Raw genomic sequence first — 16,379 nt, forward strand, 5'->3', positions numbered from 1 at the left:
TGAGCTTTATAAGCATGTTATAAGCCCTTAAGTTAGAGCAGTGTGGTCCCCACCAAAGTATGGTCCCCAACCAGCAGAAGCCACCTCACCTGGTAAGTTATAGAAAGGAGAATTTTTGTTTGAGTCTCACCCTAGAACTACTCAATCAGAAACTCTGGGATGAGGCCAAAAAAAAAGAAATCCTTGTTTTTACAAGCTCTCAATGCAGGTCTGATATAAGCCAAAGTTGAGGACCACTGGGATAAATTATTAACTAAAAAATTCTGGTTACCTTATGCAAGTCTTTGAAAAGTACATTTAAATCAAGAGTCGTTATGTTTAAAGTAGCTGGAGGAAAGTTAAATTTGTGGATGGATTACTTTTCTCTAACCTGTGTTCCAGTAGTATTTTTTAATAAACTCTCTAAATAAATTTAATATCACAGTCGTATTACCACTTAGGTAATCTACAAATCTAACATTTTTACAGAGAAATACACTATTTGTTTTTTGTTTTTAGGATTGGAAAAATTAATGGACTTCATAAATTCCATTATTTTAAAAAATAGTTACCCTCTTGAATATTGATGTGAGAATTTTCAGCATCTGTGATGAGTGTTTACTAGTGGAACTGAAACAAACCCTATTTGGGTTGTCTAATTTCACAAGAACTTAGGATCTTTCTTTGTCTGCCTTCCACCTCTGCCTCAATTTTATGCTCTAATTATGTAGCAAAAGAATTACTTTCTGCTGAATAATACTTTCAGCAAAGTATTATTTTGCCTTCTGTGTATATAGGACAGTGCTAAGACTACAGATCATTTATTCATAAGGAAAATAGTGATAGAGATGAGTTAATATAAAAATGCTGTTTAACAGCATTCCATTATAGCAATTTAAATGTTTTTAAAAAATCCACTTGTGATACAAATTTAAGAATAAATATGATTATTTCCCCTATTTTTCCAGTATATCGACTAGCATATCTTCGACTAAATACCCTGTGTGCACGCCTTCTGTCTGACCACCCAGAACTAGAACATATTATCTGGACCCTTTTCCAACACACACTGCAAAATGAGTATGAACTCATGAGAGACAGGCATTTGGACCAGGTAAGAAAATTATGCACTTCATCTTCTCATCTCCTACTCACTTGTTAACTGTGTACTGATTTCTTAAGAAAAGATGAGATTCAAATGAGAAACTACATCACTTTAGTAGACAACATATATTTGCTTGTTGGCTACCCTTTATATTTTTGCTGTATTTCTTACAAATGAGAGCTTTAGAGCTTGAGAATATTTCAGTAACTCTACTGATTTAATGACATGAAAGATCTCATTGTAAAAATCACTGAAGAAATTTTGTCATAGGCTTTTTTTGTGTTGTGATCAGCTAGAATTCGTTTAGTGTGAAAGAAGCATGAGACTTAAGAATAGTTGATCTAGGACTTACCTGGTCCAGTGGTTAAGACTCTGCACTTCCACTGCAGGGTGCAGGGGGCAAGGGTTTGATCCCTGGTTGGGGAATAAAAAGATCTAAAAATGAATAGTTGATCTAAAACAGTGCTGAATGAATAAATAAATGAGTTAATTTACAGAGACCATCTCTCATATCTTCCTTTTTCTTCTCTGTAAATGGAATATTTTTTTAAGTTTTATTGAGATATAATTCATATACCATGCTAATTACCCATTTAAAGTGTACAGTCAGTAGTTTTTAGTATATTCAGAGTTGTGCAACAATCACCAAAATCAATTTTAAAACATTTTCATCATGTCAAAAAGAAATCCCAAACCCTTTAGCATTCCCCCTCTATTCTCCCACCCCCTCTAACCACAGGCAACACACTAATCTACTTTCTGTCTTTATAGACTTGCCTATTCTGGACATTTCATATAAATGGAATCATATAATGTTATCTTTTGTGTGCGGATTCCTTCATTTGCTATGTTTTCATTGTTCATCTGTGTTTTAGCTTGTATCAGTACTTCATTCCTTTTTCTTGCCAAAGAATATTCCATTGTATGGCTATACCACTTCATGTTTATTTATTCATCAACTGATGTACATTTGGTTTCCACTTTTTGGCTATTGTGAATAATGTTACTATGAAAATTCATGTACAAGTTTTTGAGTGGACATATGTTTTCATTTCTCTAGGTATTTACCTAGGAGTGGAATTGCCAGGTCACATGGTAGCTGCGTTTTACCTTTTGAGGAATGGCCAGATTATTTACCAGCACGGCTACCCATTTTACATTCCTGTCAGCAGTATATGGGGTTCCCATACACTTCTTCACATCTTCACCAACTTCTCATTTGCCCTTTGGATTATAACCATCTTAGTGTATATGAAGTGATATCTCTTTGTGGTTTTGACTTGCATTTCCCTGATGGCTAATGATACTGAGAATCTTTTCGTGTTCTTATTGACCATTTGTATATCTTCTTTAGAGAAATAGCTATTCAGATACTTTGCCTATTTTTTCATTGGGTTGTCTTTTTATTATTTAGCTATAAGTATTTTTTTATATATTTTACATATAAGTTCCTTATCAGATATGTGGTTTGCAAATATTTTCTCTCATTCCATGGGTTGGCTTTTCACTTTCTTGATGGTGTCCTTTGAAGCTTTTGCTGCTTTTGTGCTTCAAAAGCTCATATTTTCTTTTTCTTCTTGAGTCGGTTTTGGTAGCTTGTGTCTTTCTGTAAATTTTTCCATTTCATCTTATATATCTATTTTGTTGATATGCAACTGTTCATAATGTTTCATTTTTTTAAATTTTATTTATTTATTTGTTTATTTATTGGCTGTATTGGGTCTTCACTGCTGCACACGGGCTTTCTGTAGTTGTGGCAAGTGGGGACTACTCTTCTTTGCGGTGCGTGGACTCCTCATTGCCGTGGCTTCTCTTGTTGCAAAGCACAGGCTCTAGGTGGCGTGGGCTTCAATAGTTGCGGCACATGGGCTCAGTAGTTGTGGCTCACGGGCTCTAAAGTGCAGGCTCAATAGTTGTGGCGCACGGGCTTGGTTGTTCTGCGACATGTGGGATCTTCCTGGAGCAGGGATAGAACCCATGTCCCCTGCATTGGCAGGCAGATTCTTAAGCACTGCGCCATCTAGGAAGCCCCCATAATGTTCCCTTTTAATCCTTTATTTTTGTGTGTGTGAGGTCGGTAGTAATGTTCCCAGTAAGAGTGATATTTTGAGCAAAAGATGAATTATTGTATAAAGGTATAACCTACAAATACGTATATTTTACAAGAGCATATTTGAACTCTAAATTCTAGTATTTTGGATTTTTTTAAAAAGTAGGCACTTATTGCCTTATGGTTCTACCGCTTTTCTGTAATATAGAAAGTAGTGTAAGGATTTCTAAAGAGATTAGGTATGTGGAATCAAGAAGATTTTGTGAAAGGTACCTTAGGTAAAGTATTGAAATAGGAGAAAAATGTGAATTAGCAAAGAGGTTACTTGGATGGCATTCTAAACAGGAGAAATAGTAGGATTGGGGCTGGTTAAGATGCCAAACAAGGGATGTTGAGTAGGCATTCTTGGCAGTAGATGGGAGCAAGAATGTTGCAGAAGAGATCAGCTCTTAAATTAGGCAGTACCACTCAGACAAATTAAGAAAGCTCGATGTTTCAAAGTCACAGAAAATCACTTCAAATTTTATTTTTATGTTTAAAATATCCTTTTCTTGAAATGTTATATGCATATAGAGTAATTGATATATCTTAAGGATACATCTTAATGTAAGTTCATCAACTGAACTCATCTTTGAAACCAAATCAAGAAACAGAACATTATCAACAATTCAGAAGACTGTCTTTTGTCCCCTTCCAGTTACCACATCCCCCTTACCACCACCACCAAGTATAGTCAATATTAAAATCTAGCAGTTTGAACCCTTTTCATACCTGGCTTTTTTTTAACTGCTAGTTACACAGTTAACTGATTTCAGTTTCAACTTTTCTATTCTGAGAAACATTTAAGGAACAGGAGCCAAAGTTAGGGTTATTTACAAACCAGATGATCAGTCCTGAATAATTGAGAGTTGGCTATTTGTATTCTGTTCTTAAACACTTCACATGCACTTTCAAACTGAGCTCAGGATGAGAAAAGATAATTCTGTAGGAAATTGTGTCCATTTTTTGAAACTAAAAGATAACAGTGCTTTTTAGAGCACAACCATGTAACAAAATCCTGACTATTTTCATATCACATTTATTTACTAGATTATGATGTGTTCCATGTATGGCATATGCAAAGTGAAGAATATAGACCTTAAATTCAAAATCATTGTAACAGCTTACAAAGATCTTCCTCATGCTGTTCAGGAGGTAGGTAATTTTCCATGGTAAGAATTTCCAAGATATATCCATATCTGTAATATGGACAACTTCAGTCATTAATTATATCATATGTTCTGACTGTATTATATAAATCTACATATCAACTTTTTACTTTCATATTATTGGCTAATTATTTGTATCTAAGGTGTAATTGGGAAGTTAACACACTATAATATTCAAATTCATATTATGAAGTAAATAAGGAATAGTATATCTGTGCCAGTAAGCAGGATATTTGTAATAAACTTTTACACACATATATAAAAAGCATACTTTGTATATATCTATGACATTTCACTTCTAGTAGAACAGCTACAATCCAAGCCTAAGATGGCTTTTTTTGGATTTTTTTTCCCTGTAAAATATGCATTTTTACTGTTAAAAAGTATTATCAACTATTAAAATAGAAAATCTATAGAGATAAATTCCCAAATTCATTTAACAAGTGTTTTTGCTCTTTTTCCTCAGACATTCAAACGTGTTTTGATCAGAGAAGAGGAGTATGATTCCATTATTGTATTCTACAATTCCGTCTTCATGCAGAGACTGAAAACAAATATTTTACAGTATGCTTCCACCAGGGTATGTGGAAGGCTTCCCTTATTTGGGAAAATCTAATTATAAAGCAGTGGATCTCACTACAACATCAAGTTAAATAATCTACTTTTTTTGTTTTTGCTCTAGCCCCCTACCTTGTCACCAATTCCTCACATTCCTCGAAGCCCTTACAAGTTTTCTAGTTCACCTTTACGGATTCCTGGGGGGAACATCTATATATCACCCCTAAAGAATCCGTATAAAATTTCAGAAGGTCTGCCTACGCCAACAAAAATGACTCCAAGATCAAGGTTTGTGTTTTCTTTTTAGGGAGGTGGTAAAGAATAAGAGGGGCTTGTTTTGATCCAAACATAAAAATATAAAGCTTTCTTCATTTAAAATAAGCTAGACTCTTGAGTTCCTAATTTCCTAATTTATATTAAGCGATATGATAAGAATTGGGGGTGGCGGGGAGAAAGATAATGTGTTTACTTAGATGGATTTGCAAATTTAGTCTTCAACTTTCCTGGCTGCTGGGGTCTATTCTTTTGTAAACAACTAAGTACTAGTTTGGTAGTAAGTTTCACATCACTCTCATATTTTTGGAAGTAGCCAATCTGCTAAACAGAGTAGATCACTTTTGGTTAAGAATTTTTATTCCGGAGTGTATTGAATGTCCTGTGAACTCTTTCTGTGTATCAGTTCATCTTGCATATAGAAATGTAAGATGACTGATTAAATGTGGATGATTATAAATTAAGTCTTTAGAAGCCCATCCCTAATTCTGCCTGTGGCCTCCTTGTATTACCTTGGGCAGGTCTCTGTCTACTTCAGAAGGGTGCTGTGGCTCAGGTAAATGATGAGTGTGAAGCTGTTTTAAATTCTCAGATGAAAGGTTCTGTGCAACTACAAATCATTATATTATCTTATACAGTCAACAGCAAGTGCTTTGAAGTACTTCAATTGACTTATTATATGTTATCATGGGCCATTTGAAACTGACTTTATTTGGATAAAGTGGAGGCAGATTAGCTAGTGAAGTTAATGTAGTCTTATTTCAGAAATTGTTATGCCGTATAGTTGTACTTAATGGGCAAGAAAAACAAATAGGAAGAAGAGGATATATTAACCCTATAGAAAACATTAGTGTGGTGCGTTTAATTATATAAGCAATAGCATACTTATAAAAATTTCAAACTCGGGGTTCCTAGGTGGTGCAGGGGTTAAAAATCCACCTGCCAACGCAGGGGACATGGGTTTGATCCCTGCTCCAGGAAAATCCTACATGCCACGGCGCAACTAAGCCCGTGCACCACAACTATTGAGCCTGTGTTTTAGAGCCCGTGAGCTACAACTATTGAGCCCACGTGCTGCAGCTGCTGAAGCCCACGCGCCTAGAGCCCGTGCTCTGCAACAAGAAAAGCCACGGCAGTGAGGAGCCCGCACACCACAACGAAGAGTAGCCCCCACTCACTGCAACTAAAGAAAGCCCACGCACAGCAAAACAAGACCCAACACAGCCAATAAAATAAAATTAATTAATTAATTTTAAAAAATTTCAAACTCTACAGGAAAAGAGAAAGTAGAAAATAATTGGCAAATGATATAAATGTTCTCATGTGCCCCCTGTTTCATCTTATAGTGGAGTATCTGTGTACTGTTATCTACAACTTGTAAGCTCCCGAGATGCCACACCATGTCTAATTTATATACTGCCACATGAAAACATATACTTAGGTAAATTTTTAATGATGATAATTAACCCATATTATGCTGATAATGACGGCTATTTGCTGATCTTATTTAGTTAAGTCACTTTCGGGTTGAAGTCCTTTAGCAAAAAAGTCATATTCTGAAAATCCTGATAAATCATTGATCAGGTATTAAGAGAGCATCCTAACACTCTATGTATTCAGCATATTTAGGTAAATCAAATATATATAGAATGATGGCCACTTTTCAAAGAATTGGAGAACAGTAAAATCCATGCATCTGTTGACTGCATGTGCATGTGATGAAATCTCTGCCATGTCAGGCTAATGTTCTTCAGCTTATCAGGAGCGCAAATTACATGGTTCAAACAGGAACACACTAATAAGAGATTTCTGATTCTAGGCTATGTGTTAAATAGCCTTTATTATATATCAATATAGATCCTAATTAGAATTCTGATTATCACTCATAAGTTTTTGCCAAATGTAACTTGAATTTTTAATGAGAATGTGAAAGAAATTTTGTTTACTTACTCATTGATTTATAAAGAATTAAGTATTGGTAAACTTACAGTTTTCTTTTACCCTCTTTAAATGTGAACAATGGCAAAATATGTTCTTGTAGACATGCAGTTCTTGCTTTAAAAATCTAAGGAACCAGCTCAGTGTAAGACTAGACTAGCACTACCAGAATAACCATCTAATGAGTATAATTTGTCAGTCGTTCTTGGGGTAGAAGAAACCTTTGATTTGGTATTCCTTATGGTTCAGAATGACGTGTGTGTGTTCATCTCAGCACAGTTGTATGTGATTTGCATTACTAATTTGCATTTTATATTAATTTGACAGAATCTTAGTATCAATTGGTGAATCATTTGGGGTGAGTATTTTTTCTGTGAAATACAATAGCATGCACTATAACTATAAAAGAAATTGAAAATTTCTATAGTTGAGTTTGCAAATGCTATTATCAAGCATCTCATTCAGGCATGTTGCATAGAACTTAGAAGATATATATCAGATTTATTTTCAAATCAGATTTAATTTTCAATCACATTTGTAATTAGTGAATTTCAAAACAGTTTTCTAAACATTTCTTTGAGATTATATAATGTGTGTGTATACACTCAGGTATATACATACAAATATATGCATTATGTAATCTCAAAGGAATATTTTAAGAAACAGCTTTGAAGTTCACTGATTGTATGATTGGAAATAAGATTCTCCAGAATGTAATCGCCATGTCCAGATGTCAGCAGCCAGTCCCAACCTATTGGTCTCCTTCTGTGCATGTAACACAGTTTTGCTTGTCCTTCCTCTCCGACTTCTAGGATATTCTTTCCCTGGTAGATTTACTAGAAATTGGTCACATGCCCAACATTAAGTGACTGTGATGGGTCTATGGTTAGAGCATCTACCCATAGGGTCTGTGTTCCAGAGGAATCCAGGGGAAAGCTTAGGTTTGAAATGGTTATTCTAGTCTGGGAACCCACTACTCTAGCTGGCCTTTCATTACCATCACGAATTCAGCAGTCCTGTATTCAGTGCACATTACTACTAATTGTTTCACACCACCCACTCCTCTGCCTATACTTGTATTTATTGCTGCATAACAAATCACCCGCAAACTTAGTAAGTGAAACCTTTTTTCATCTCAGTTTCTGTGGGTCAGTAAACAGGCCTGGCTTAGCTGGGTCCAGGGTCTCTCCAGACAAGGCTGCAGTCAGTGTGTCAGCTGGAGCTGCTGTTATCTCCAGGCTCCCCTGGAGGACGACCTCTCACAGACTCACTCATACGGCTGTTGGCCAATCCTTGATGGCTCTTGGCCCAAGCCATCAGTTTCTTGACACTGGGCTTCTCCCTAGGGTGACTGGCTACTCACAGCACAGCAGCTTGCTTCTCCCAGAGCATGGACTCCAAGACAGGGAATGGGGAAAGAGGGAGATAACACGCAAAATGGAAGTCAGTCTTCTTGTAATTTTGGAAGGGACTTTCCATCACTTTTGCCACATGATTTTGTCAGAAGCAAGACAACGCTAGGTCCAACCCTCACTCAGGGAGAGGGGGATTAATTAGTGGGAGCCATTCTAGCATCTGCCTGCTGCACTGGCCACATGAAATAACTAGAGAAAGGTAAATGTTTGTATACTAAAAGACCAAATGTTAAAATGTGTGTTACGAATAGTAAATACTGTGACATTTAGCTCAATATAGGCTGCTGCTGTCAGCCTTCACAAAGGAGATGTGGACCACATAAATAGGATTGGATCTGCATAGGTATAGAGGAGTGGTCTTTACCCTTTTTGCTTACCAAAGCCTCTAACAGAATTGAGAAAATGTTATATGTACTAACATATTTTAAATCTGATAACTGAAAATCTTATAAATTTAATAGGTGCACAGAATTTTGTTTCTATCATATTGTACATGTGCTCTAAATATATTTTCCATCAAAATCTGGTTTTGCATTTAATTTTTGGAAATTTAGTTCATTTAATATTTGGAAAAGAAAGCATAATGAGCAAAGCTAATCCTCACTGCCAAGTCAGTCAAGTCATAGTTAATTTCTATCAGAAGGTCTGACTTCATTCTTGAGCTCAAATAAAGATGTTAATACACATCACTGAGATACTCACCTCACTCTGGTTCTGAAATATATAAGCCCTAGAGGTTCCCATGTGTTTGTCCTTTGGATAAAATATGGTATTGTGCCCCCTTCAGTATTTATTACCAAAGCTTTCTTTGCTGTGAAAGGATTCTCCCTCAGGAGATATATATCTCAAATCGTCTCTAGTAGTACTTGGATGGATTCAAATGCTTAAGTTTTTGGATATTTAATATCTTATTTTAAAACTTTAAGAGTTAGGACATCAACAAATACTACATCAGTGATGATTTCAAATATATAAGCTGTATAACTTGTCAACGTGGTACCCATAAAGTGAGTCCAAAATTATTATTCACTAGACACCTCTTATTAAATTCTTGAGACATTCTCTCCAGTTATGCTATGCTCTAAAAAGGAAAAAAAAAATCTGTCAAAAACAAGGTTCCAGAAAGCTGTTCCAATTTTGCATGCTTTTGAGAAGGAGCCCTGGTTTTGTGTGTAAGTTCTGAAAATGAGGAACTAGGACTTTTGGAGTAGTAGTCAGTTCCTGGGAAGACACAAGAGGGTTTGAAAAGAATAGGTGTTTAATTGAGGCAGAGTTAGGTGCAGTTAGTCTGATTTTAAAATTTTTCATATGTTTTATTTGGTCCAAAAAAAGTAGAAAATTAAATGCAGATATTTCCTCTGCCTGATTTTTTGACCCGCCACAAACCTACAATTAGGGGTTGCTAACTACAAAATGCTGGCATTTAATGATGTAAAATAAAGAATTCCATAATTTGTAGACTTCTGAGAAGTTCCAGAAAATAAATCAAATGGTGTGTAACAGCGACCGCGTGCTCAAAAGAAGTGCTGACGGAAGCAACCCTCCTAAACCACTGAAAAAACTGCGCTTTGACATTGAAGGATCAGATGAAGCAGATGGAAGGTAGGAACAGTGTTAGAATGTTTTACAGTAGCGGAGCCGGTCATCGGGAGAACCCAGAGGGCCAGCCCCACTCCCGACCTCCACCAGTCCCTCTCATGCCAGTTTCATTTGGGAATTATGAAGATTGCTCAAAATAACAGGTGTGACTGCATCCCAAAGTTAAAAGCACCATTTAAATCTACTGAAATTCATTGAAAATATCAGATGTTAAAAATCTGGTCATTTTTTTACAAAGCTATTGATAAAATTTTGTTAGTTTTGATTAACATTAGATTTTAAAATGCTCACTCGAAAAATGCTACTGTGTTTATAAGAACCACTGAAAAAAAATATCCAGGATCATAAATTTGTGACCCACTATATTTTAGATGTTTGATTTATAAACCTTTGAAATTAAAAAGCTGCTCACTAAAATGAGTATAAAAAGTCATTGAAAACATCATAAGCATTGGAAATTTGGGCTTTTCATTTATACATATACATATGAATTATTTTGCATTTTTTAAATCTGCAGTAAACATCTCCCAGGGGAGTCCAAATTTCAACAGAAACTGGCAGAAATGAGTAAGTACTTATCATTTCACCTTATGTAAATGAACAATTGTTTACATTGCAGAAAGCCTTTTCACATTATAAAGAATAAATTTATAGAAGTCTCTTCAATTAGCGATTTGTTTATGCATTTAAAATTCAATCAAGAATGTCTTATTTACAAGCATCTGTGGATTAAATGTATGATGCAAAGTGAAGGTCATCTTCATCCTTCCTAAAATCTACTGTGCAGAAAGACCAAGAAGTGAAATCACATCTTCAACACAAATGGTTTGTGATGAGAAAATATTTTAGGATAGCAGAACTGTAATGAGGTACTCTTTAAGTAGAAGAAGAATGTTCTAAACTTAGCATGTATAAACATCATCATCCTTATTTAAAGAATAATCTCTTATTCTGCTGTTACTGAACTTTCCTAAATTGCAAATTTTAGAACTTAATTTCAAACAAAAGTTTTCCATTACTGGAAATCAGAATGTTGATAAAGAACACTGGATCCTTTTCCAAGTTATATTGAGTGACATAAGTTTGGACTGTTAAGGCAAATGGAATTCTCTCTTAAGCTACTCTGACACTATGGAAGAATAACCCAAGTATAGTAGATGGAAAGCACATTAAGAAAAAGATGAGTGTGCACTAACTGCTACTGGATTGTCTCAGAGAGGTAGCCATGAGGGTGAGGGTGACATTTCCTGATTATCTGGTGCCAGCCCCCTCAACAGGAGATGGAGCTGGGTCTTGGAAAGAAGACAAATATTTAGGAGGTAATAAGAATTAAAACTGTCATTCCTAGGTCATAGGACATATCAATAAGAACAATACCAATTAAAATGTGACTTTTTAAAAGGGGGCTTTCTCTCAGTACATCTCTTTAGATATTAACTTTGAAATATAAAGTGTTTTTAAAAATACTTTTGATTTTTTAAATCATTTTTCTATGTGTATTATTTTGAAGAGTACTGTTGATACTAAATATACCAAAAGTTTAAATTTTTTGCTTATAAATCTCTTTTTGGATTTTACATCAACTAATATACTCCTGTTTTAACTTTTAAATAGTTGTAGCTTTTCCCCCCAGTACACGAAAAGACATGAAGCTTATAACCAAAATCAGGCCTTAAAAACACATGGAAGCATTTTGGAGCCCACAAATATGCATTTTTAAAAGGAGCAGAAAGCTGTAAAAACATGTATGTTTTCTTGTAGAAAGAGCTCCATTGCTGTAGTCAGTACATTTCACAGTGACACACTTAGCTATGACCGTGAATTCCCTCTGCCAGGCTGAAGTTCAGGGCCTTTGTGCAGCTGGGAAATTGAGGAGAAGTAGCAGGAGTTTTAACCCATAAGGGTAAAGAATTCTCCAGGTTCTTCTTCAGCTTTCCTCAAAAAAAGTGTATTAAGAGAAAGATCCTCACACAGGGCTAGGGCCAGAAGGGGAGACTTAGAGTCACTCTTTTCTTTCCTTACCAAGTGTGAATGTTCTTCGTGCTTCTTTATGAAGAGCCCTTGCCCACCTCTAAAATCAAGTTAAGAATTTTAAAATAATTTAAAAGGAGCATTCTGTTTTCCTCTGTGTTGTAATTAATAATGTATTTTAAAATGTCCACGTCCTAATAAAATGAGCTATGAACTGATGTGTTTGCAGTACTTGCAACGCATCTCCAAACACAAGGGAATTCCTAGCTTTGTGAAGAATAACTCACATCAGCAGATCGTTCTGAACCGCCCAGAATTCTGTTTTGCTCAGGTGCCAAACTTAACCACATCATCTCTAGAACAGTGGTCTACAAAGTGGAGCACACTTGGGTGGGTGGGTGTAAGACTGCCTTTTGGAAGCACATAAAGAAAATATTGGAGTATTTATTTATCTTCATCCCATCAGTTTTTAATGTTTGGGGTATGTGTGTCTCAGACTTTAGACACATACACATAAATACATGTATACTTTAGTGGTATGTGCTTGGAAAAAAATTTGGTGATAGGAATATATGATTTAAAAAATTGGAAACCACTGCTTTTGCCAGGCCCTGAGCTCCATTAGTTTGGCATGAGCATAACATATGTGGCAGCCCTTTACCAACTTACCAGCCTGGTCAGTGGTATTAACATTTCCTCATCCTTTTTTTAGCATCTACTCGAACACGAATGCAAAAGCAGAAAATGAATGATAGCACGGATACCTCAAACAGGGAAGAAAAGTGAGGCCCTTACGACCTTGGTGGGCACCCTGTACGCCTCCGGCTTCATTGTCTCCCACAGATCTGACTGTAGAACTCTCCCAGGTTCTGTTTACGGCCGCATTTGATACATACTTTTAGCTCTTATGGTGGATAGCACAGTTGAGTATTCATACAGGGGATTCCTAAGCCACTAGAACATGCATTGTTATTGTACAAGATTGAAAATCTTGTGTCAATCCTGCCATTTAAAACACTGTAGCAGATGTTTCCATTTCCAAAGTACAGTAAGTCCCACACATACAAACCTTCAAGATGCGAACTTTCAAAGATGCGAACAATTGAATCCTCCAGCAAGGAACCAGAACCTGGCCCATCCATGTCAGGCGAGAGTGACATTGCAGCTTGCCCTCTGTCTCCTATTGCCAACGATCCTTCAGCTCTACCATCTCCCGCCTCCTCTCCCTCCTCCAGTCAGTAACTCTTCTTGCCTGCTCACTCCATGCCAGCCCTGTGTGCCAGCTGTTGTACTGTACTACTGTACTTTTCAAGGTACTGTACTGTAAGATTAAACATGTGTTCTTTATTTTTTGTGTTTGTTTTTTATGTGTTATTTGTGTGAAAAGTATTATAAACCTATTACAGTACAGTACTATATAGTTGATTGTATTAGTTGGGTACCTAGGCTAACTTTGTTGGAACTTACAAACGAATTGGACTTAAAAACACACTCTCAGAATGGAACTTGTTCACATGTAGGGGACTTACTTATACTTGCTCTGCTTTACAAATGGTGGCAGGATCCCCTGGGAGTAAGAGTCCTCAGAGCCTGTGCCTATCTGAATACTTTTGTCTTCTCTTGTGGCATGTATGTGATGTTTGCTATTATTTTTATTAATTTATATTTATTTTTTTTAATTTAACATGAACACCCTTAGAAATTGCGTCTTGTCTTGCAAATGCAATTTGGCTGACTGCCCCCATTCACCCAAATGATCCTGAATTCCTGTGCTAAAACAGATATTAGAAACTAGGGGGAAATTACTAACTTTTACATACTAGATTTTAGTTTACTAATGGAAACTAAATGGATGTACTATGTGTTTGTTTTATAAATTCTAGTTTTAAAATACAAACAAAGCAAAGTATAAACATATGAGATGCTGTCATACTACTGATACAGATTTCATACCTCAGGACTTGTAAGAATTTATTGATTCTTTTCTTCATCCAACTCATGCTTTAAAATAAAGAATTATTATTAGTACTTTTGGTTTTTATACCATTCAGATCACTGAATTCATGAGGTACCCATCTAGTGCTTCGAAAATAAAGTGTTCAGCTAGAGCTTTGCTATAGAGGACCCTAATACAGTATATCCCAAGTGCACTTTCTAACGTTTCTGGGTCCTGAAGAATCAAGATACAAAATAATTTTACTCCACAAACAGACTGTTAACTATAGGAGCCTTAATTTTTTTCTTGGAGAGTTATCTAATTACATCTCAGCAGTTATTCTGCCCTCCTGAATTTGGGAAGAGGGTGTGTTTTTTCTGGAATGGTACATGTCTTCCATGTATCTTTTGAACTAGCAGTTGTCCTATTTTTTTTTTTTTTTTTCTCTCTCAATTCAGCATGGTCTAACACTGGCACATTCAAAGCCACATTATTTCTAGTCCAAAATGCAGGTAATGAAAGGTCTTTGGGTTAGGCATTAATGTTCCTCTATGATATTGTGCAAAAGCTTCAAATTAAAATAAATAGCTACGTTAGAAAAAGAGGCGCTCCCCTCCCACACACCTAAAGGTGTATTTAAACTATCTTGTGTGATTAACTTATTTAGAGATGGTATAATTTAAAATAGGTGGTATTTAAGGTAGTAGTATCTACTAGCTTTTAGGAAAATTATTTTGTCTAAACTCAGAGTTCTTTTTAAAAAGAAATCTGGTCTTGTTAGAAAACAGAATTTTATTTTGTGCTCAATTAAGTTGCAAACTTATTTTTTTGACAGTTATCTTGATAACAAAGGCACTAGGAAGCTTTATCTCATTTCCTCCCTCATTTTTGCATGAGTATCATACAAATCAGTTTTTAGGTTAAGGGCTTACCACATTTCTGGGTCTTTTGCTAATAAGTTCATGTTAGAATTAGTGTCGGAAGTTAAGGAATTTCAGAGATCGTGTATTGAGATTTCTTAAATAAGGCTTCAGATATTGCTTTATTGCTTTTTGTATTGGTTAAAATTGTACATTTAAAATTGCTGTGTTACTATTTTCTACAATTAACAATAGTTTGTCTATTTTTAAATAAATTAGTTGTTAAGAGTCTTAATGGTCTGATGTGGTCTTTGTTATTAAGTGCCCTGACCTTCTCTTCTATATCTAAATTCTCTCCTAGTATCTCAACCATTCTTAGCCTTTAATGGGCTTTATGTGCTGATGAATCCTAAATTTATTTCTGCAGCCCTGACCTCTTCACGGAGGTCAGAGCTCTCATAGCCAATAGAACTCTTGATTCCTACCCGTCCTCCCCACCCAACTTCTCAAAATAGAAACTAAAATCAAACAAACAAAAATACCTTGTTTCTACCCTAGTCTTTCCTCACATTACTAAACACTTACTTGCTCAAGATAAAAACCTGAGTCTTCTGTTAGCTCTTGTCTGGAGCACTGTTAAAGATTTCTAACTGGTCTCCACTTCTCTTTCCTCTTTACCTTTCCACTCTTTAGGAGTAAAAATGATCCCTTCAAAATGCAAATTGATTCACTTTGCTCCTCTCTTTGAAGTATTCACACTCCTGATGCAGGCCTGGGAAGTAGCCTCTACCTCCTTCTCCATCCTGGGCTCAGGCTACTTTACTTTCTCTGTTCCTCACGCTTTACCCACACTGGTCTTTTTGCTTTATGACGTCAGGCCCATCCCTATCTCAGGCTTTTATATTTGCTGTTCCTTCTGTCCAGAGTGCTCTTCCCCCAGGATTTTGCTTAGCTGGCTTCTTCTTATCTTTCAGGGCTCAGCTCAGAGGGCTTCCTTGACACCCATGCTAGAATGCTTACTCTGTACTGTGCCACTCTCCTTGGAAAGGGCAACAGCGTTCATCACCATCAGAAATTGCCTTACTCGGCTGGCCTGTTGTCTGTACCATCCCAGCGTCAACCTGGCTGGTCTTAACCTACTACTATAGTTCTAGCGTCTAGAAGAAGCCCATATGTAGGGGGGATCAAAAGGTATGTTTTCTGTATGTTTTCCAAATATGTGGAAACAAATAATATTCTCTTCCTCTTTGAAAGTACCTGCCATATTCCAGACACAGTTTTAAATGCAAGCGATATAACAGTGAATAAATGAAACTAAGATTCCCCCTCTCTGTGGAACTTACATTCTAATTCTAGTTTCGGGAAAAGAGAACAAACAAATGAGGAATACAGTATGTATGATTGTATTGTTATGTGGAGAAAGACATGGCAGGGAGGGGGACAGGGAGTGCCAGTAAGGAGAGGAGTTTTAACACTTCAAGGAGAGT

At 36.1% G+C, this 16,379-nt stretch overlaps 1 protein-coding gene across 4 annotated transcripts in view; it reads left to right on the forward strand.

Moving 5' to 3' along the window:
• The window catches only part of RB1 (RB transcriptional corepressor 1), a 130,873-nt gene extending 115,690 nt beyond the window's left edge, over positions 1 to 15,183 (forward strand). For 3 of the 4 annotated variants that reach the window (XM_057707225.1, XM_057707226.1, XM_057707227.1), the window contains 8 exons: positions 948 to 1,093; positions 4,224 to 4,328; positions 4,809 to 4,922; positions 5,025 to 5,188; positions 7,439 to 7,469; positions 9,986 to 10,128; positions 10,643 to 10,692; positions 12,809 to 15,183. In XM_057707225.1, coding sequence (XP_057563208.1) covers positions 948 to 1,093; positions 4,224 to 4,328; positions 4,809 to 4,922; positions 5,025 to 5,188; positions 7,439 to 7,469; positions 9,986 to 10,128; positions 10,643 to 10,692; positions 12,809 to 12,882 — 827 coding nt within the window. In that variant the 3' untranslated portion in view covers positions 12,883 to 15,183. Of the gene's footprint in view, positions 1 to 947; positions 1,094 to 4,223; positions 4,329 to 4,808; positions 4,923 to 5,024; positions 5,189 to 7,438; positions 7,470 to 9,985; positions 10,129 to 10,642; positions 10,693 to 12,777 lie in introns of all 4 variants that reach the window. The other variant, XM_057707228.1, reaches the window with a different exon arrangement.
• The last annotated feature ends 1,196 nt before the right edge of the window (positions 15,184 to 16,379 follow it).

This window comes from Hippopotamus amphibius, chromosome 14 (genome assembly GCF_030028045.1).
Source record: "Hippopotamus amphibius kiboko isolate mHipAmp2 chromosome 14, mHipAmp2.hap2, whole genome shotgun sequence".
Lineage (NCBI taxonomy): Eukaryota > Metazoa > Chordata > Mammalia > Artiodactyla > Hippopotamidae > Hippopotamus > Hippopotamus amphibius.